The 21253-nt window shown below is 45.8% G+C and overlaps 1 protein-coding gene across 3 annotated transcripts in view; it reads left to right on the forward strand.

Annotated features, from left to right (window-relative positions):
• RILPL1 (Rab interacting lysosomal protein like 1) overlaps nt 1–21253 on the forward strand; it is a 43555-nt gene that overhangs the window by 12172 nt on the left and 10130 nt on the right. For all 3 annotated transcript variants that reach the window (XM_031948451.1, XM_031948450.1, XM_031948449.1), the window contains exons 3-4: nt 7582–7700; nt 8871–9092. In XM_031948451.1, coding sequence (XP_031804311.1) covers nt 7582–7700; nt 8871–9092 — 341 coding nt within the window. The remainder of the gene's footprint in view (nt 1–7581; nt 7701–8870; nt 9093–21253) is intronic.

The following is a 21253-nucleotide window of genomic DNA, read 5'->3' on the forward strand; positions in this document are numbered from 1 at the left end:
AAGTGACTTGTCTAAGGTCACACAGTTAGGAAATGTTAAGTGTCTGAGGTCAGATTTGAACTCAGGTCTCCTGACTTCAGGGCTAGTGTTCTATCTACTGCACCACCCAGCTGCCCCTGCAATTTATAATCTTAAAAATATGCCTAGATCAGGGGTGTGAAACCCAAATAAAAACCTTACATAAGAGTAGCATCCTGACTTAGAAAATCATCTATTAACATTACCTATGTTCTATTGTATTTTTGTTTTGTTAACTATTTCATTTTGACATTTCGTTATTATGGGATGCATGATAATAATAACTATCACTATTCTTCCCATTACATTTTAATCTGGTTTCACTGCATTCTACAATGTGGCCTGAATGTTTCATAACTGACCAATATCATTGAGAGATTAAATGACTTACTTAGATTAATATATGTCAGAGGACCGAGGGTCTTCCTAATATGAAAACTAAGTCTAAGGCCCTAGGATTAGGAACCCTTCTTCTAATAGAGCTAGATTGACTCCCAAGAAAGCCCGTTCCACTTTTGGAGTTCCCTTATTAATTATTATTAATAATTAATAATTATTAAATAAGGCTCTCTTAGTTCCAACCCAGCACCTCTTTTATGAAAACTAAGAATGCATTTACATAGTCTGAATCCTTTGAACTAACCTGATCTTTTTTATAGGGTGGAGGTCTTTTTCATAGGGTCAATTTCCCAAACACTCCTGCCACCCCCCCCCTTCTGACCATCCCAGAAAGTAGTCCAGTTGAACAACCTTGATCAGATTAGGAAGTTCAAGGGACAAATAAGTTTTTGGTGATTTCAATTAATAGAAGCATCTCTTGAGTTCATCTTTAATCAGCTAGAAAGGAGAATCCTCCAATGGAGTGTTCAGAGAGGGATTGAACGATTTTAGGAAAACGATTCTCTGGGGTGTGCTGAAAGTGCAGGGATTGTTCTTTTTGAGGAAGCAAATTGTTAGCTGCACGCTTACATAAATAGTGAACCTTTGCTCAGTCTTAACTGTGGGATTTTTGTCAAGAGAGCCATCAATTGTAACTCCAAAACGGCTTGGATAAAAATAGATTGGTAGAGCTCCGTCTGTCTCTGACCCTTCTCTCCCCTACCCTCTGCTCCCTATCCCAAACAGAATGCGTAGGTTGGAATGATCTAAATTAATGCGATCAGGCAAAGTGAAGAATTGTGGGAGACTGGGTACGATATGTGGGTCCTCGGTGCTTTAGGAGTTCAGAGGAGATAGAGATTGTGGTGGCCTGGGACCAATCAGGAGCCTGGGACCAATCAGGAGAGAACTCCCTGGAGACAGCGGACATGGAAGATAAGCAGGGCTCACTAAGATAGGAGGGATTGTTGTGGGTGGACGTGGCTGTGGCCTACCAGTTAATTGCTGGGATACAACTCAGGAAGCTTTTGTTGTTGTTGAGACACTTCATTCATGTCCAACTCTTCATGATCCCGTTTGGGGTTTCCTTGACGGAGATACGGGAGTAGCTCGTCGTCTCCTTCTCCAATTCACTGGATGGGGAAACTGAGGCAAACAGGGTGAAGTGATCACGCAACTATTAAGTGTCGGAGGCCAGATCTGAACTCACGGGGAGAGTTCCCGACTTCAGGCCTGCTGCTCACTCTACTGCCTGGGGTTGCACGAGTTCATTGCTGGGATATAACTCTCATGTTTGCACGAGACAGGGAAAGCCGAGTGTTGGGCCCCCTTCTCTGCCTTCTTTAGCCCATCCCCAAAGTTCAGAGATTAAAGACAGAGCTGGAAGGACTCTTAGAGACCATCTCATCCAGCCCTGGTGGAGAAACCAAGGAAGTGGGAGAGGAAATTAGATCGCCAGTTAATGGCAGGGCCAGAAACATCTCCCAGGTCCCCTAATTACCAGACTGGGATGATTTCTGAGGCATCACTTAATGGGATGCAGTTCTGATCTCAGCTTGGCTATTTGCTCCCTGTATAAGACTGGGCAAGTCACTCACTCTCTGGGACTGTTTCTTTCTCTGTAAAATGAGGCAGTTAAACCAGATGAGTTCCAGCTCTCGATCAAAGACCCTGAGCAGGAAGGAGCATCTCAGAATCCAAGGGCGGAGCCCCTCATTCCTCCCCAGAAAGGAAGGCCTTGCCCAGCGTCCTGTGGGGAAGTCGTACTTTCCCAGGGAAGGAAGGAATGGTTATACCCAGGCCTTGGGAGCTCTACCTGATGAGCCTACATCCTGGACATTTTCCTCACCTACTTTATGGAGACTGAACAGCAACGTGGTGTAGTCACCAAAGTCAAGAAGATCTCCATCCCAAGTGTTGCCTCTGGCACTGGAGGGCAAGTCATTTAACCTGTGGGCAATTCAGATGCCAACCTGCCCTGGTAGAGGGGTGTCCTCTTGGGGGAACCGATGAATCATAGACACAATCCCTGAATCTTCATGGGGTTAATTGCCTTCTGAAGTCAACCTTTCAACTGGTTGCATTCCCCTCCCTGCAGCAGACTTCTCAGGGATCTGCCAGCCCCCCAAGGTCATCCTCAGGACATGTGACCCGGGGGATTGGAGGTGGACACTGAGTTCTGCTGCTTCAGCCACTGCCCGTGGTCCTCCCCGCAGGGCTCCTCTGTAGACAGGGAGCACCCAGCGAGCCGCTGAGACACGGGGACAGGGCGCCGGCGCAGCTTGGCTGGGCTGCTTCCGCTCTTGAGTGGAGATGCCCGAGCAAATGCCATGCGTGCCTTTCCAGGTTATTTTTGTTTTGCACGGCAGAGTCTGAGAACACAGTAAGGACAAAAACAACCTCCTTCTCAAACACCCCCCCACACGTACGCACAGAGCCCGGCCGCGGGCAGGCAGATGGGCCCCTGGAGACGCCAGGCTCGGAGAGCCAATGACAAACTGCCCGACGTCCATCTGGGGCACTTTTGGACGGAGGCCTTGAGCGCTAGATAAATGGTGAAAGACATCAAGGGGAGAACATGTCTGGCATTCCTTTGCAGGTGGCTGGGTCGGGCCCAAGGGGCCGGGCTCTGGACACAGGCCTGGAAACAGACGGTCATGTGCTCCTGGGCTTCAGGCTTGGCAGAGGGAACCTGTGTGCTTTGAGGCTGAGGTTAGCCAGGGAGGGGTGGTTGGGAATCGTTCCCTAAACTTTTAACATGAAAAACATTATGATAAATTTTATATTATATAATAAATAATATTATTAATTAGTAAATTAATATATTAATAGCAAGTAAATGAACAGAAAGCTATTAGCACTCCTGCTTCAGAATCCAGCCGGTCCCCAGCATGACAAGTGGACCAAAGCTCTCTTTGGCTGCTGTGGAGATGGCTTAGAGTCAGGGCAGGTGATTGTAATCTAAGAAACAATCTGGGGTGATGAAAAAGAATATCGCACCTGAAGTCTGCAGAGAGCTCAGTTTGAATCCTGCCTCTAACATGGGATTTACTCTGTGGAATCATGGGTAAATCGCTTAACCTTTCTGAACTTCAATTTTCCCATATGTAAAATAGAAGGTAATAGTAATTATAACTAGTAATTGTAATAATAGTCATTATTAAAAATAATAAAATATTTGTTAAAATATTTTTATATATTTTATATTTTTATTTATTATAAAAATAATAAAATTAATAAGTAATAAAAATAATAGTAATTATATCTTTAGGAATTATATCAGAGGCTTGTTGTGAAGATCAAATGAGATAATAAATTGTAAGTATTTTGCAAATCTTAAAGCATTAAATAAATGAGAACCATTATTATCATAATCAACATTTTTATCGATAGTTCATAGAGTGGAGAAAACACTGACCCAGATTCTGGGCCAGGGGGTGGGCAGATACATTTCAGAAAAAATGGAACTGATTCTGCCTTCAAAGACCTTATGGGGGCGAGGGTGCAGGGGCCAAGATGCACAAGTATAGATAGACAGGCCTCATGCAAAACAGATACAAGGTAATCTGGGGGGAGAAGGCCCTCGTGATGGGGAGAAGCAGGAAAGATTCCCTTTGGAAGGTATACTTGAGCCGAATGGTGAGAGCAACCAGGATTTTGAAGGGGAAATGCATGCTAGCAAAGGACCAGAAAGCCAGAGCCCAGGCCCAGAGATGGAGACAAAACTGGGAAAGGCCTACCCTTGGGGAGCTTACATCGCTCCGGCCCCAGTGGCCTCCTTCACAAGTTGAGAGAGAGAAAGAGATTGTCCTCCAGGGAGTGAGCCCCCAAACCCCCAAACCTGACTGTCTGACCCACACTCACATGGCGCACGTACACACATGCACACTAGACAAATAGAGTTATCTACATTGACCCTTCTCTTGGGATATACACTGGAAAAGGAAGCACTTGTTTGGCCCAGTGTGTCCAGAGCCTCGGGTCTCCGATTCCCAGCATCCTTGTTCATTGTTTATGGCCCTTCATCCTTGGAACTGAGCTCCTCAGAGGGCCTCCAAGCGGGGGAGGAGGCCCCCAAAAGGTCAGGCTCTGGAAGGAAGTAGGGCCTCTCCTTTCACTTAAAAAAAAAAAAGCAATCTGGCCGAGCTGTTCCTCTGAGGAAGAAAAGGCTTCGAGAAACAGGCTGCTTTGGCAGAAATCGGGGGGAGAGGAGCTCACACTGCTTGAGCAATAACCCACTTTATGAGCTCAAAGTGGCGCTGTCCCATTTAATAAGGTTATTATTATGTACTTAAGAAAAACAAACAGAAAATCAGCTTGCCCAAGGCGAATGTGGAAGCTGCTCTTGAGTTCTGAAGAACACGGGAGGCCCCAGAGCAGCCCCCTCATCCATGTGTGCAAGTGAGACCACCTGTTCCCAGTCATCGGGACACAAGAGGCAGCTTGCCTCCCTAGTGTGCTTCTGGGGAGGTGGGATCCCCTTCCTGGCTCCCTCACTCAGATGGCTCCTCCAGGAAACCTTCCTGAAGCTCCTGGAATGAGATACGGAAGGAGCCTTATTTTACAGATGAGGAAACTGAGCTCCGACTTGTCCAATGCCCAAGTAATGGCACAGCTAGAATTTGAATCCAGGACCTCTGACATCCAGTCCATTCCATTTTGCTTCCTATATATGCCTCCCCTCCAAGTCAGAAATAATCAATCAATCAGGAAATACTTATTAAGCAGCTACTATGCACCAGGAACCTAGTACTTTGCTTACCTTTATTGCTTACGTACATTCTGTTTTTATTAAATGTGACAACTGGGAATACTTCTCAACTCGAATGTGAATCCCCACAAAAAAAGGCTATGCTAACTAGCTGCAGGGAACATCTGTTCATAACAGGAGCCCCTTCAATGTGTTTATTTTTATTAGTCAGCCACGGATATGATTAGCTCAAAATAAAAGGGATTTAGTGAAGTAATATAATAATTGAAGCAGCAATAAAGCTGGAATGGCTTGCCATTTTTTTCTCTAGCTCATTTTACAGATGAGAAAACTGAGGCTATTAGGGTGAAGGGCTAGTAAGTGTCTGAGGCTAGATTTGAACTCACAAACTAGTCTGTGCACTATGGTGCCACCTAGCTACCGAAGGAAATATAATAGAAGGCAAGATCATTTGCTTTGGAAGAGAAGGCTAAAATCCTGTAGGAGCTTAGAAGAGGGAAGAATCCCAGTCATTTGGTGAGAAGGCTTCTTGAAGGCAGTGGGAGGAGTCCGAGTTCTTCTGTAAAAGATTTCTGTAGGTGTTCGTGGGCTGGAAGCCGTTTCTGGCAGATTCTGCCATAAGTAAAACCGTGAAGGTGGGAAAAAATGGAATATGTCAGGGTAAAAATAAGTGCAGTCAGTCACTTGGTCCACTAGCATCCATTAAGCATTCAGCTAATTAGACAGTTAGCATTTATTGGACATTTGGTTGATCAGCATTTATTAGATATTTAGTTAATTGATGTGCGCCAGATATTCAGTTAATTAGTATTTATTGGCCATTTAGTTAATTAGCCTCTGCTGAACATTATTCCAAACACTGAACTCCATGCTGAGGCTACAAAGAAAGGTACAGAGGGTCTCTGCCCTCAAGGAGCTTCTGATTTAATGGAGGAGACACCTTGCAAAACAACTTTGTTCAAATAAGAAATTGGTGGGAGAAATTGGAGATGATCAATAAAGAGAAGACACTAACCTTGAGGGACAACGAGAAAGGCCTCCTATGGAAGGTGGAATTTTACCGAGGATTTAAAGGAAGCCGGGAGGTAGAAATGAGGAGAGACCGGAGACGGTCAGAGAAGTGAAAGCATCTGGAGTCCTACAATGGAATTTCTTGCTTGAGGATCACAGAGTACATAGGCTGATGGGTGTAAGCGTTAAGAGAGGAAAAGGCAGATTATGAAGGACTTTTAAAGTTCTCCCTAATCTGGAGGAATTTGATTGATTAGGACTGGGGAGCCACTAATTGATTGAAAGGTCACATTCATCTTTTTTTGTTTTTGTTTTTGTTTTTTTGCTGAGACAATTGGGGGTAAGTGACTTGTCCAAGGTCACACAGCTGGGAGATAGTAAGTGTCCGAGGCTGCATTTGAACTCAGGTCCTCCTGACTTCAGGATTGGTATTCTACACATTCATCCTTTAGGAAGATCACTTAGTGGCTGAATGGAGGATGGACTAGAGTGGGCTCATCCTTGAGGCTGGCAGATGCCCCCAGCAGCTAGTGCAGTCATCCAGGTGTGAGATGATGAGGGCCTCCATCGGGGTCAAAATGGGTTCATGACTTAAATATAAAGAATGATATTATAAACAAATTAGAAGAACATAGGCTAGTTTACCTCTCAGATCTGTGGAGAAGGAAGGAATTTGTGACCTAAGAAGAACTGGAACTCATAATTGAACACCAAATAGATAATTTTGATTATATTAAGCTAAAAAGTTTTTGTACAAACAAAACTAATGCAGACAAAATTAGAAGGGAAGCAATAAATTGGGGAAAACATTTTTACATTTAAGGGTTCTAATAAAGGCCTCATCTCTAAAATATACAGAGAATTGACTCAAATTCATAAGAATTCAAGCCATTCTCCAATTGATAAATGGCCAAAGGATATGAATGGACAATTTTTAGATAAAGAAATTGAAACCATTTATAGTCATACGAAAAGATGTTCTAAATCACTATTGATCAGAGAAATGCACATTTAGACTACTCTGAGATACCACTACACACCTGTCAGATTGGCTAAGATGACAGGAAAAGAGAATGTTGGAGGGGATGTAGGAAAACTGGGACACTGATACATTGTTGGTGGAACTGTGAATACATCCAGCCATTGTGGAGAGCAATCTGAAACTATGCTCAAAAAGCTATCAAACTGTGCATACCCTTTGATCCAACAGTGTTTGTATCCAAAGAAGGGAAAGGGACCTGTATGTGCACGAATGCAGCCCTTTTCATAGTGGCCAGACACTGGAGACTGAGTGGATGCCCATCAACTGGAAAATGGCTGAATAAATTGTGGTATATGAATGTTATGGAATATTATTGTTCTGTGAGGATTTCAGAGAGGCTGGAGAGGGGGCAGTGTCAGAGGAGAGGAGGTGTTCAGGCAGGTCCCTGACTGTGCTGTTGGCTTTGTGTTCCCTGTACCAGGCATGTCTGAGAGGGAACGGCAAGTGATGAAGAAGCTAAAAGAGGTGGTGGACAAACAGCGGGATGAGATCCGGGCTAAGGACAGGGAGCTCGGCCTGAAGAACGAGGACGTGGAGGCTGTAAGTAGGGAGGTGCCCTGACCGTGTAGCCCCGATCCCAGAGGAGGAGGCTGAGGGCGTCCTTGAAGCTCTCCAGCTCTCTCCACATCTGGGTACCCAGCATCACCGTACTTGGCTTGAGACCCTGTTGTGCTCAAGGCAGTGTGGGAAAATAGTGCCTGGAGTTAGCTAATCTTCTGTAGAGGGCAGCAGCATCAGATCCCCTAGATTGTCCCCCAGATTACCTGGTACTTTATATATTTAGACATATGCATGTTGGCCAGCCATGTATAAAGTAAGCCCTTAAGGACAGAGCTTCTTTTGCTTATTATATCACGTGTCGATGAGAGGACCCAGCATATAGTAGGTACTTTGTAAATGCTTGCCGCTTGATAGCCTCATTTTTATATCCCTAATGCCTGGCCAAAGTTTAACACATAGTAGGCATTTAACAAATGCTTACTCAAATGATTGCATCACCAATGCCTGGCATACAATAGGCACTTAATAAATGCTTGCTGCTTGACCCACCCGATTTTTGTATCCCTAGTGCCTAGCAGAAGTTTAATACATAGTAGGCATTTAACAAATGTTTACTCAATGGTTGATTTTTGTTCTTTGTATCCCTGGCATATAGTAGGTGCCTAATAAATACCTACTGACTGATTTTTGGTTTTGTATCTACAAATATTTTGTATATTTTGGCATAGTGCCTGATATATAGAGCTTAATAAATGCTTATGCATTGATTGCCTAATTTTTATAGTTGTACCCTAAGTACCTAGCACGCAGTTGTTGTTCAATTGCATCCAATTCTTTTGGGACGCGTTTGGAGTTTTCTTGGCAGACATGTTGGAATAGTTCACCATTTCCTTCTCCAGCTCATTTTATAGATGAGGAAACTGAGGTAGACAAAGTTAAGTGACTTGCTCAGGGTCACATAGCTAGTAAGCATCTGAGGCCGGATTTGAACCCAGGTCCTTCTGACTCCAGGCGTGGAGCTTTATCCGCCCTGCCACCCAGCTGCCCTACAGAAGGTGCTCGATAGATACCTGTGGATTCATTTTTTTCTGAAGGAGACAGGGCAGAGCGTGGGGTCGGGGTGTGTCCAGCCGGGCCCCAAAGTGGAGGGGCATACGGCAGAGCCGGGGCCGGAGGAGCCCCCCTGACTCCCACCCTGCCCCCACACAGCTTCAGCAGCAGCAGAGCCGGCTGATGAAGATTAACCACGACCTGCGACATCGCATCACTGTGGTGGAGGCGCAGGGCAAGGCGCTGATTGAGCAGAAGGTGGAGCTGGAGGCGTACCTGCAGACCAAGGAGCAGGAGATGGGCAGCATGCGGGCCGAGATCGGGAAACTCCGGGAGAAGCTCAAGGGGGAGCCCAGCCAGAACGGAGAGGAGCAGGGCGAGGTGAGCAGCGGGGGCCTGGCGGGGCGGGTTGGGGCCTGCTCAGAAAGGCTTCCCTCTTCAGGTGTGCTGCGGGGCAGCCATTATTTATTCTCCCATTTGACAGATGAGAAACCTGAGGAAAGGTAGATGTGATAACTCACCCATCATCACCCTGTGAGTTCATGGCACATAGAATACTAGAACCCAGTGCTTCCAATCCCCAGATTCTTTCAAATCACTTTTCTTTTTTCTTTTTTCTATTTTAGATAAAGAACTTTGGGGTTTTCTGACTCTTCTGTTTGCATTTCCCCCCCAAAAAAGTTTCATCATCAGGTTTTGACTTTTGTACCATAGATTTTCTTTCCTCTACCACTGAAGCTCCATTTTGATAAAGAAAAATACTTACAGTGGACATCAGAACAGGGATGGTGAGGCTGCCTCCGCCTTCTCCAGAACGAGGTGGGGGCCTGTGGGTGAGGAACGAGGCATGCCTTTCCAGGCACGGCCAGTGAGGTGATTGCTTTTGCTTGAATATACTAATGGGGTGCCAAGGATAGAGTGATGGGCTGGAGAGTGCTGAATCAGGAATCGAGATTTAAATCCCTGAACCTCAGTTTCCTGATGTGTAAAGGGAAGGGGTGAGACTACGTGGTTTCCCAGCTCCCATCCAACTCTTTTTTTTTTTTTTTTTTGGCTGAGGCAGTTGGGGTTAAGTGACTTGCCCAGGGCCACACAGCCAGGACGTGTTAAGTGTCTGAGGGCAGATTTGAACTCAGGGCTGGTGCTGTATCCACTGTGCCACCTGGCTGCCTTCCCGCCCCTTCCAGCTCTTAAGCGTGATGGACAGAGACAGGAAGATTGGGTTCAGATTCCACCTCCGATGCTTCCTAGTGTTGGCGGGTCCTTTCTAGAAGATCGATTTCTATTCTACAAAATGAACAAAAAAATAAAAATAAGTGAACAGAGTGGATGAGGTGATTTCTGAGAGGGCCCAGAAAGACCCTGGCTCGGAGATCGCAAGTGATTTCAGCCCCGGCCAGTTCCTTCCACAGTGAGAATTAGGGGTTAGCCTTGAGGGTCCTGAGGGGCCCCACTCCCGCTCTACGTCCGCCATCTTCTGAAGTCGATTTAGATGGGGAGAGCTGGTGGGAAGCCAGAAGAACATTTTTAAATCATCAATAAAACTGAAAAAAGGAAAGGGTTAAGCAAAGCTGATCAAGGCAGCAGCCTTTTGTGATGACGCCAAGCTGAGGGGTGACGAGGGCTTTCAGCCAGATTCTGGGAGAGGTTGTGGGTGACGACATCATCCCTCCTTCCTCTCCAGCTGCTGCCCCCTGGGTCACTTTCATCCCCGCTGCCCCTCCCTGCTCAGAAGGCTCAGCTCGGACCTTCCACAGGCCAGACTGAGCCTGGCCCCTCCAGCCCAGCGGGCAGCCCCTGGCAGGTCCAGGCGTTACAGGACACTTCCTTCCCCCAGGATAGGGATCCTCTGGCTGGAAACTCTCAGTGGGACGCGGGGTCCTGCATTCAGTTAGGGCTCATCACTGGGGGGAAGTTGGGATGCTCAGGCTTCCTTTCTGGTTAGGAGTGGTCTTTTGCCTCTTGGCACCTTGAAATAAACCTGTCCATCCCACAAGGCAAGAAGCGTGTCCCTGCCTCTTCCATCCCCTGTTCTAAGGCCCCTCTCAGCCCTGACATCTCCTGTCTTAAGCCCCAGAGCATTTAGGGTTAGCTGACATTCTATGTTCAAAGATATTCTACATTCGTCTTCTCTCTCTTGAGCCTCAATATTATTCCAAGGAAACTTGATAGTCCTATTTGTTGGTCCTTGAACAGAAGTTCCTCACATACTCAATTTAATTCAACAAGCACATATTAAGCACCGACTGTGTGCAGAAGTATTGTTTATACAAATATAACCAAGAACAGGTCGGTGGCGGGGGGAGCCCTTTGGCCCTTAGAGCTCAGATGCTCTGAAGTCTTTACTCCCCAGAAGCCTCCATTGCACTGGAGGAATTGGGGCACTCCTCAGTGGATAAGGAAATAGGAAGTGTGTGCAAGGTAATTTCAGGCATGGGAGAACATGGTATCTGGGGTGAGGTAGGGTTAGAAAAGGCCTCACTGAGCTGGCCAGGCCTTGAAGGAAGCCTCAGAACTTCAAGAGGTGGAGGAAAGGAGGGTGAGCTTTTCCAGCCCACTGGAGGACAATGTGCACAAAGGTAGGAAGGGTGTAGAACCTGCTAGAACACTTTGGGGAAGGGTGGGAACAGACCCCCTCGGATTATTTCCCAGGGCAGGCCTGGGGTCCTGTGAAATCAGTTAGAAAAGTCAAGTTGGATTCAGATTGTGAAGCAATTTAAAAGCTAAAGATGGCACTTCCTGGCTGTGTGGCCCTGGGCGAGTCACTTAACCCCAAATGCCTCAGGGGAAAAAAAGCTAAAGGGGGGAGCAGCTGAAGTTTCTTGAGGAGGAAAAAAGTGGTTTGGCCAGTGCTCTAAGGAACATCTGCCTCCATACAGCTGGGGAAAGATGGATTAGGGAGGGGGCAGCGGAGGCAGGATATAGACCTGGGGGAGCAGCAGCAGTAACTTCAGGTTTTTCTGTTTTTAGGTAATTGGGGTTGTAAGTGACTTGGCCAGGTTCACACAGCTTTTAAGCACCTGAAGTCAAATTTGAACTCGGGTTTCCTAACTCTAGGACGGGTGCTCTATCCACAGCATCTAGCTTCCCTCCCTTTAGGTTATAAACAGCATTTTCCTCTCTGAAAACACATGATGTAGACAGTACAAATAGTATGATTTCCATTTTTTTTTTTTTTGGCCTGGTGCTTTCCCCCTCCTTCCCCCACCTTCCCCCAGATGGCAGGCAGTCCCAAACATGTTAAACATGTTAAAGTATGTTATGATTTCCATCTTTAAATGATGAACCTGAGGCAGCTTGATGGTGCAGTGGGAGAGCACCAGCCCTGCTCTACCTGCATTCAAATCCTGCCTCAGACATTTCCTGAGAGACCCTGAGCTCTCAGCCTCGTCTGTAAAATGGGCATAAGAGGGTGCTGGTGAGATAACTTATAAAATATCGTGTAAACCTTAGAGTACTACATAAAAGATGACTTTTATTTTTTGTGATCATCATTAGACTAATGGAAATCAAATGACTTGCCTAAAGTCATACAGTTAGGAGACATCAGGATTCAAACTCTTGGCCCGTCAGTGTAGGAAATCCTCTCTGCCGATTCAGGGTGACAAAGTTTTTTTTTTTTTTTTTTTTCAATTCTATTTTTATTTTATTATAGCTTTTTATTTACAATATAACTTGCATGGGTAACTTTACAGCATTGGCTGTAATTGTATTGTAATTGTAATTGGCTGTAATTGCCAAACCTTCTGTTCCAACTTTTCCCCTCCTTCTCCCCCATCCCCTCCCGTAGATGGCAGGATGACCAATACATGTTAAATATGTTAAAGTATAAATTAAATACAATATAAGTATACATGGGTGACAAAATTTTTTTAAAAATCCTTTTGCCAAGGGAATGATCTTCCCTTTCCTCCCTTGATATCTCTGTTTCACATCCTCTTTTTTCCCATTTTTAAGGGAAAAAAATGTATTTTTAGGAAATTGGGGATAAATGACTTACTTAAGATCAACAAAGTAAGGAAGTGTCTGAGGCTAAATTTGAACTCAGGTCCCCCTGATTCCAGAGCTGGTGTTCTCCCTTTTCACATAATCTTGCAGAAGGCACCTACAAGATCATCTGGTCTAGTCCCTACCTCAACAAGAGTTCTCTCTGGCCCATCCCTAGCCATCTTCCAGGGAGGGAGAACTCTACTTCTAAGGCAGCCCAGCCATCCTGCTTTTGCCCGGTTCTGATGGTCAGCAAGTTTCTCCTGACATCAAACTTCATTTTGTCCGTCTGCTCCTCCCAGCCACAGCCACCATTTCTGCCTCCTCCTCCTGAGCAGGGCAGGTGGGGTCCGTTCTCTGTGAGCTAGCCCATGGATAGCCAAAGCTGTTACTGTGACTGTCCAGGCTGAACATTCCCAGTTCCTTCAGCCTCTCTTGAGACTTGAAAAAGATGGGCCCTTCCCCATCCTGGATGTCTTTTTTGAATCTGCTTTGGCTTAACGAGGTCCTTTCCAAAGCATGTTCTCCTCCTCTGTCCCCCAGAACCTAAATTGTCCAAATGGATGATCTGACCAGGGTGGAGTCCATGGGACCATCCCCTTCCTGGCACTTCTGTGAATGGCATCTAAATTCACATCCTATTTTTTGAAAAGTCATATCATATTGTTAACTTATATTAAGATATAAGGCCACGAAAATCCTCAGGATTTTTGCAGACAAATGGCTAACTAGGCCTCCCCATCCTGGGCTTGGGAACTTAATTTTTTTAACCCAATTATAAGACTTTACATTTATTTTTTGTTAAATTTCATCTGATTAGATGGGGGGGGGGGGGAGGGAACCCAGTGCTTTAGTTCAGGAGCTTTTAGGATCCCGGCTCTGGCTTCTCCAATGTTAGCCATCCCTCTCAATACCGTGAATTGGACAGAATTCATGCCTTCATCCAGATCATTGCTAAAAATGTTAAATAGCACAGGTCCCCGAGGCACTCCACTGGAGACCTCCTGCCACACTAACACGGACCCATTAATGATTCTTCTTTTGTTCAGAGCATTTAAATAGTTCCAAATCCACCCAAGTGTATTATCTAGCTCTCAGCCCTCTGTGTTTTCCACAAGAATAACATGAGACTGTCAAATATTTTGATAAAATCTAGGTCAATTGTGTATAAGCATTTCCCTGGTCTAGTAACCCTGTCAAAAAGGGAAATGATGTTTGTCTGGGATGGGCCAGTCTTAATGACGCCATGCTGGATCTGTATTAAAAAATATCTTTTCCTTGTGCATGTATAACCTATATCAGATTTCTTGATGTCTTGGGGAAGGAGGAGGGGAGGAAGGGAGGGAGAAAAAAAAATTGAATTTAAAAAAAAAATCTGATCCATTGTGTGTGTGTGTGTGTGTGTGTGTGTGTACATATATACACACACATATATATGTAAGTTTTTTTTAGTATTTTGCCTGGAATGAAGGACAAGGTCATTGGTCTGTAGTTTACAGGCCCCATTCTCTCTGTTTGAAAATCAGGACTTCTGTCCTTCCCCTTGGTTTTTCAAAGGTTGCTGACAGTGACCTCAGTAAGTCCTACTTTCAGGGCTCAGGAACATAGTTCACGCGCCCTGGTAACTTGAGTTCAGCCAGTGTTTCTTGTTTCTCTGTTCTTCCTCTCCTCCGTCCTCCCCTCTCCCCCTTCCTTCCTTCTCCTCCTTTCTGGCTTTCACATCCCTCTTTCCTCCCCGTCCCTTCTCCCTCTGTCTCTCTCCCCATCTCTCCTGTCTCTGTCACACACACCACTGAAGCCGTCATTCTGCCCTGGTTGTCTACCACCTTTTTACCAAAAGCAGGGAAATCTGTCTCGTCCTCAGTCCCCTGGAATCAAGCTCGGTCTTCGCTGTGATGAGCATGTGGCTGCGTCTGTGTTGCTTTCTTATTGGTGTTTCATTCACTGTGTCAGCCTTGTCCATGGTGAGAACGCCTCCCCGGACTGGGGGCCTGCTCCCTGCTGAGTTCTGCCCCCCAGCCCTGAGGTGACTCCTGGGAAGTGTGTCCCTGTTCTCCCCTATCCCGGGGAAGGAAAACCCTCTGGGACGGGAGCGGGAGGCGTTGTGGAGCCGAGATAAGCTGCGCCAGCTTTCCGCCTCGCTAATGGGCTGTAACCAGAGAGCTCCATCCCAGACAGGCCCGATTGCCATCTTGCTTCTCGGCCGGTATCAGGGAGGGAGCCTCAGCCTCCCGTCAGGGTTGGATTACAGTTCAGTGTAACAGGCAGTGCTGGACCTGGGGACAGGAGATCAGAGAATCCTAGATAACCGTAAGAAGAGACAGGGTGACTTATCTGGTTCAAATCTCCCCTCTGACACATATTAGTTGTATGTGTGACTCTGGACAAATGGCTTCATCTCTCTGTGACTCGATTTCCTCATCTGCAAAAGGAGGGTGGAGTGAGTTGGACACTATGATTTATATAATTTATGCTTTTATAAGCCAGAATCTGAGAACAGGCTCACCTCCTTAGAGACAACTAGAGACATCCCTTGGACTCAGGTCGTGTCTGGAGGAGTGTCAGGGAATCAGGCTACCTTCAAGCTTTCCAAGTGCTCCGAGGGAAACCTTTTCAGGGGATGAATCAGTTGGCAAGAGGGAGAAGAGTAATGAACTCAGTCTCTTGGAAGCTTATCCATGGTCTGGCATCCTAAGGATGCTTCCAGATGTCTGGAAAGGAGCAGGGTATCAATCCCGGCTACAACAGGCCTGCTTGGAAAAGCCTCTAACCCCAAACGTATTCTTCCCCGGGTATGGGATTGGAGGCAGCCGAGCTCTGGGCTCCCTCGGCCTGCCTGGAAGTTGGCTGGCCTTGGTTTGAATCTTGTAGGGTGCCTTTCGGGGGCGAGGGGGTCAATCCAAATCAGCATGCATTTGTTAAGCCCCTTCTCTGGGTTCTGGTGGATCAGAGAGCCGGCCTGCAACTCAAGAAGACACAGGTTCAAGCCCCATGGTGACTATGTGATTCTGGGCAAATCTCTTTAAACCCTGAATGCAGAGAGGTTACAGTTCCCTACATCTGCGAAAACAGCCTTTGCAGACAAGGAACTGGTGCTGAGTGCTGAAAAGGGACACGAAGGCAAAAGCAGTTAAACCACACTGCCCTCAAAAAGCCTGCACAAGGGGGAAGAGAGCACAAAGTAGGCACAAAATAAATTGGATTTAAGTAGATGGTCTGGTGGATGGCTTCCTTTGGGTTTGCTAGCATCAGGAAAGAAAGACCTGGCCCTGAAGTGAAATCCAGATTCGCCTCTTTTCCAGTAGAGCCGATTTATCCTTCCTTCTGGAAGAAGTCTTATTCCTCCATCTTTCCCTGGAATAACTGCCATCTCCTCTGAAATGGGAAGTGCTGGGGCCCTGCCCCATCTCCATTGAGTTTCCTGCCAATCAGGGCCTTTTTGACTCCAACCTTGAACTCTTCTCCTGCTTTTCTCCATTCTGAGCTCACCTCTGTCTCTTGGGAGAGCCTTGTAAATCTCAAATTTTCTTTGCACCCCTCTTAACACAGAGAAGAAGCCTCAGGCAGATTAGAGCCAGAATACTAGCTCTGCTACCATCTACTTGGGTGACTTTAAGCAGGTCCTTCACTTTCTTGAGCCTCAGTTTCCTTATCTGTAAGATGGGGGATTAGGACTAGATGGCTTTTGAATCCATGCTTGTTACCCCTTTCTGAATCTCTGCATTTCCAAGCCAGAGGAGAATGGGAACCCCTCCCAGGTGGCAATAAGACATTTTCCTATGGACCAACAAAGGTGATCATATCTTTTGGGTGCTAGAGATGGAATAGTAGTGACTTGAGTCTCTGATGCCTTAGTTTTTTTTTTTTTTAATTTAATAGCCTTTTATTTACAGGATATATGCATGGGTAACTTTACAGCATTAACAATTCCCAAACCTCTTGTTCCAATTTTTCACCTCTTACCCCCCACTCCCTCCCCCAGATGGCAGGATGACCAGTAGATGTTAAGTACATTAAAATATAAATTAGATACACAATAAGTATACCTGACCAAAACGTTATTTTGCTGTACAAAAAGAATCAGACTCTGAAATATTGTACAATTAGCTTGTGAAGGAAATCAAAAATGCAGGTGTGCATAAATATAGGGATTGGGAATTCAATGTAATGGTTCTTAGTCATCTCCCAGAGTTCTTTCTCTGGGCGTAGCTGGTTCAGTTCATTACTGCTCCATTGGAAATGATTTGGTTGATCTCGTTGCTGAGGATGGCCTGGTCCATCAGAACTGGTCATCATATAGTATTGTTGTTGAAGTATATAATGATCTCCTGGTCCTGCTCATTTCACTCAGCCTGATGCCTTAGTCTTGTGGATTTCTGTCCAGACTGTTTGTGGGAAGGGAGTGCATCCTCAGACTGGCCCTCAGTTCCTCTCTGTAGCACTCAGAATCAGTTCTTTTTAGTCACCAAAATAAAAATGGCAGGGAAGAGGAAAGTGTCCACTGTGATTCATAAGAATGAGCTAAGTCTGGTCTGGGACCTAGTGACTGATGGGAAGAATGTAAATGAGTTGCAGGAAATCAGACAGTATGGCTATATCTGACCCGCCATAAGCCAGGTGAATATTTAATACAATCCAACTAACATTTATGAAGTATCTATCAAAAGAAACTAGGAAAATCTAGCCACTAACCACCCACCCACCCATCCATCCATTTATCCATTCATCAAATGTGTCCTGTGTGTCCTAGCTTAATCCTAGGCACTCTTAGGGGATAAATAAATGGAACAGTCAATTCAGTCCACACTTATTAACTATTAACTGTATGCTGGTACCCTTGGTACTCTGACAGGTTCTGCTAAGAACGCCCGTCGGGCTGAGCCTTGAAGGTCTACCCCTTGCTTGGGCGTGGAGGTGGTCAGAGACTCATTTCCTCCTCAGAGCTGCATCCCCGCCACCCAGCAGGGCCTTCCTACCGTAGGTGCTTAAATTAATGCCTGATGAATAATACATGCTTGTTGTTGAGGTTCAGGGAACAGATGGTGCTGAGTGCTGGCGTGAGATGGGCCAGGTGGGTTTGAGTCAGACTGTGGAGAGTCTGAATGTCACAGTGAAGAGTCTGTATCTTCTCCCAGGCGAGCAGGTTCCCGCTCCCTCTCCTCCCCGCTCCTTCCCCTGGAGATATGAACATACCTATCGATGCTTCCCAAACACCCCAAACACCAGGCCCTCAGTCCACTCCATTCCTGTGTGCAGCCCTGCACACAGACGGCCTTACCTTGATCTTGCCATAACCCACCATCCTGACTCACTCCATCTTTCCCTATGCTTCCTGGTCCCTCCTCTCTATTCTTTATCCTCACTGTGACCTCCATTCCCTCTATCCCTCACTTCTTTCTCAGGCCACTGGCCACAATCTCAGCCCTTGGAGAACCACCCCGTCCTATCCTATTCTTTCCTCTTGGATCTCCTGTCTGCAGCTCTTGGCCTGTACCATCTACCTTTTTCCCTCCCATTGCCACCCATTTTGCAGGGCAGAGCCTAAGGAAGTAACAAAATAGTACTAAGTCCTCTCCAAGGCTACGTTATATAATCCTAACCGGACCCTGAGAGCAGTCAGTTATTCTGCTTTCCCCTGGTCAGTAAATTGCCTCACTCTTCCCAGGGCTATCTCAGACCTTCCCCTTGTCACTCGAGCCTGTGGCTCTCCTTCCCCATCCCCACTTCCTCAGTGAAGGATCTTGCCCCACACATCACTGGAAAATGGAGACTACTTGCTGTGAGCTCCCGTCTCACCTGCCCTTTGATCTGTCATACCTCAGATCACCTCCTGCTCTCCATGAAGAGGCGGCTCAGCTTCCTTAGCAAAGCAAACTCCTCTCCTGGCCTCTACTCCCACCTTCTCTGTCAGATTGCCCCCTCCCTCATCCCCGCTCTCTTTTCTTCAGTCTCTCCCTGTCTGTCAGCTCTTCACTCAGGCTCACCTTCAGATCTCCTCGTTCTTTAACCTCCCCCCTTTTCTCTCCCAGCTCAGCTTCTGCCTCTTGCGACTTGGCCACTGAGCCTCAGTTTTTAGAACCTTCCCTCCTGTCTCTGCCCTCATTCCTCCCGGTATCACCTTCCAACGCCTCTGTTCGTTGCTAAATGCTGCAGCTAAATGCTGCCGTTACTTTCTCTGTTCTTCTTCTAACCCTGCACAGTCGGCCTTCTGAACCCACCCATCTGAAGTGGCTTTCTCCAGTTTAACTACAGATCCAGGGCCCTTTCTCAATCCTAGTTGTCTTGACCTCTGTCTTGACACGGTTGCTCACCTTCTCTGCCTGGATACTCACTCCTTTTGAAGGTTTCATGACGCAGGTCTTGGTTCTCCCACCTGTGCTTCACATCTTTTCAGTGTTGTCATGTCAGACTCTCCTTAACCCCATTTGGAGTTTTCTTGGCCAAGATACTGGAGTAGTTCACCAATTTTCTTCTCCAGATTATTTTAGAGATGAGGAAACTGAGGCACACAAAGTGAAGTGTTTTTTGTATATACCTTGTATGTAAAGATAATTGTTTGAATATATCTTAAATATATAGATAACTCTCCAGATGTTGTCTACCTCGTAGAATCTGAATTCTTTGGGGTCAGGAAATGTTTTTGAATTTTTTTTGTCTTTCCACTGCTTAGCACAGTGCTTAGTGCATAGTAAGTGCTTCATAAAGCTTATTCATTGATTGACTGATTGATTACTAAAGTCAATGAGCATTCTTCAGCTGTTCTGATTCCTGCCTTGAAGGAGCTTATATTCCAGCAGAGCTCAGTCATTGAATGGCCCATCTCCAGTTGTCCCATCTATCTACATTTGGCCAGTGGACCCAGATGGTTCTGGAGGGAAAAGTGAGGCAGGTGACCTTGCATACCCTCCCTCCTTAAATCATGTCAGGGCATCACCTCCCTGATGTCATGGTCCTCTTGAAGAAGAAAGGAAAAACAACAATCTCTGTGAATAGGAGTTAGGGGCTGTCCCTCTGGGGACCAACTGGAACTGGCCAGCTGGATATCACAGCTGTTTGTTTTTCTTTCCCTTCCTTTTCTATTCTTTCTTCTTTCCCTTCACCTTCCTCTGTCCACATAGGATATCATATCCTTACCTACAAGTGCTCTGCCCAAAAGCATGAAAATGTTTGCTAGGAGCAAGCCTTAAACCCCAATCACTCTGGCTCTCACTGATTGACCAACAGTAGGTTCCAGGCCCATCATTGTTTGGGCCCTGTTTGGTTCAGAGTGAATGTATATAGCAGTTGTTTGTTTTGGCCAGAAACCCACAGGGTCTTCCTCTCCTAGGTTGATTTTTTTTTTTTTCATTTCATAGAAGAGGCCATTCTTTGCCTCATTTCTTAGCTAGCCTTAACCACTGAGGGAATGGTTGCTTCAGTCCAACTGGGATCTGTTAAAGATCTTATTTTAAAAAGGCCAAGGTCTCTCACTGCATCAAGGACCATCTTCCATCTAGATTTAGATCTAAGTCATCTAGATCTAGATTTTCCACTGGGCCCAGATGGCTCTGGAGGGAAAGTGAGGCTTCTGACTTTGCACAGTCCTGCCTCCCTTCAATCCAATTCATGTGCAAGTCTTGGCAGGACCTTCCTGAAGCCATGGTCCTCTTTGAGAACAAAGGATACAACATTCTGCTAAGATGAAACTGAACAGGAATAAATGTAAAATTGTAAATAAATGGGTTCAAGAAATCAAAAATGTAGGAAAGGCCTGTGTGTATATATGTGTGAGCTCGGGAAGTAAGGCACTATAAGCTTAGTATGAGTGAATCGTATGAAATGGCAGTCAAGAAATGAATTTGAAAGTAGATGACATTAAAAGAGACATAGTAGTTCTCAAAAGAAAAAAAACACCAAACTTAATTAATTAAATATAAAATAAAAACTAGCATAGTGTTGAGAGCCATGGAGTATATGATAGCCCAGCTATACTCTGCCCCAGATGTTCCACATCCCATATTCAGGGTGCCACCTTTTAAAAAGGACAATGACTCACTGAGCAGGTCAGAAGGAAGATGATCAGGATAAGGACTGGGGAGCATACTTTATGAGCTTGTTAGCTTAAAAAATAGAAGACTTGAAAGAGAGGGCGGATGTGCTGGCTGCCTTTGGATTTTTGAAGATCTGTCACATATGAGAGAGATCAAAGATGTTTTTCTTAGCCTGATTAGAAGCTGAAGAGAAGCATATTTAGGTTCTATTTCATAACAATGAGAACCATCCAAAAGTGGAAGGGATTGTTGGAAGTCCAAGGGCTCCTGTTCTAGGAGTTCTTCCTTCTGAGACTAGGGGACATTTGTTAGGGAAAATAAGGTCTCACACCGACACAAAGCCCTTTGCGAATTACAAAGAGGTGGGACAGAGGGCTTTACTTTTGTACTGGAGGCTCTCAGGCCTCTTCCAACTCAGAGACTCTTAGGATAGGCTTCAAAAGATTCAAATAAGTGAAGAGGACAGGGGAGAGGACATTTTAGGTGGAAGAAACAACATAAATGCAAAGAAATGAGAATGAGCGT

The sequence above is a fragment of the Sarcophilus harrisii genome, chromosome 1 (genome assembly GCF_902635505.1).
Source record: "Sarcophilus harrisii chromosome 1, mSarHar1.11, whole genome shotgun sequence".
Lineage (NCBI taxonomy): Eukaryota > Metazoa > Chordata > Mammalia > Dasyuromorphia > Dasyuridae > Sarcophilus > Sarcophilus harrisii.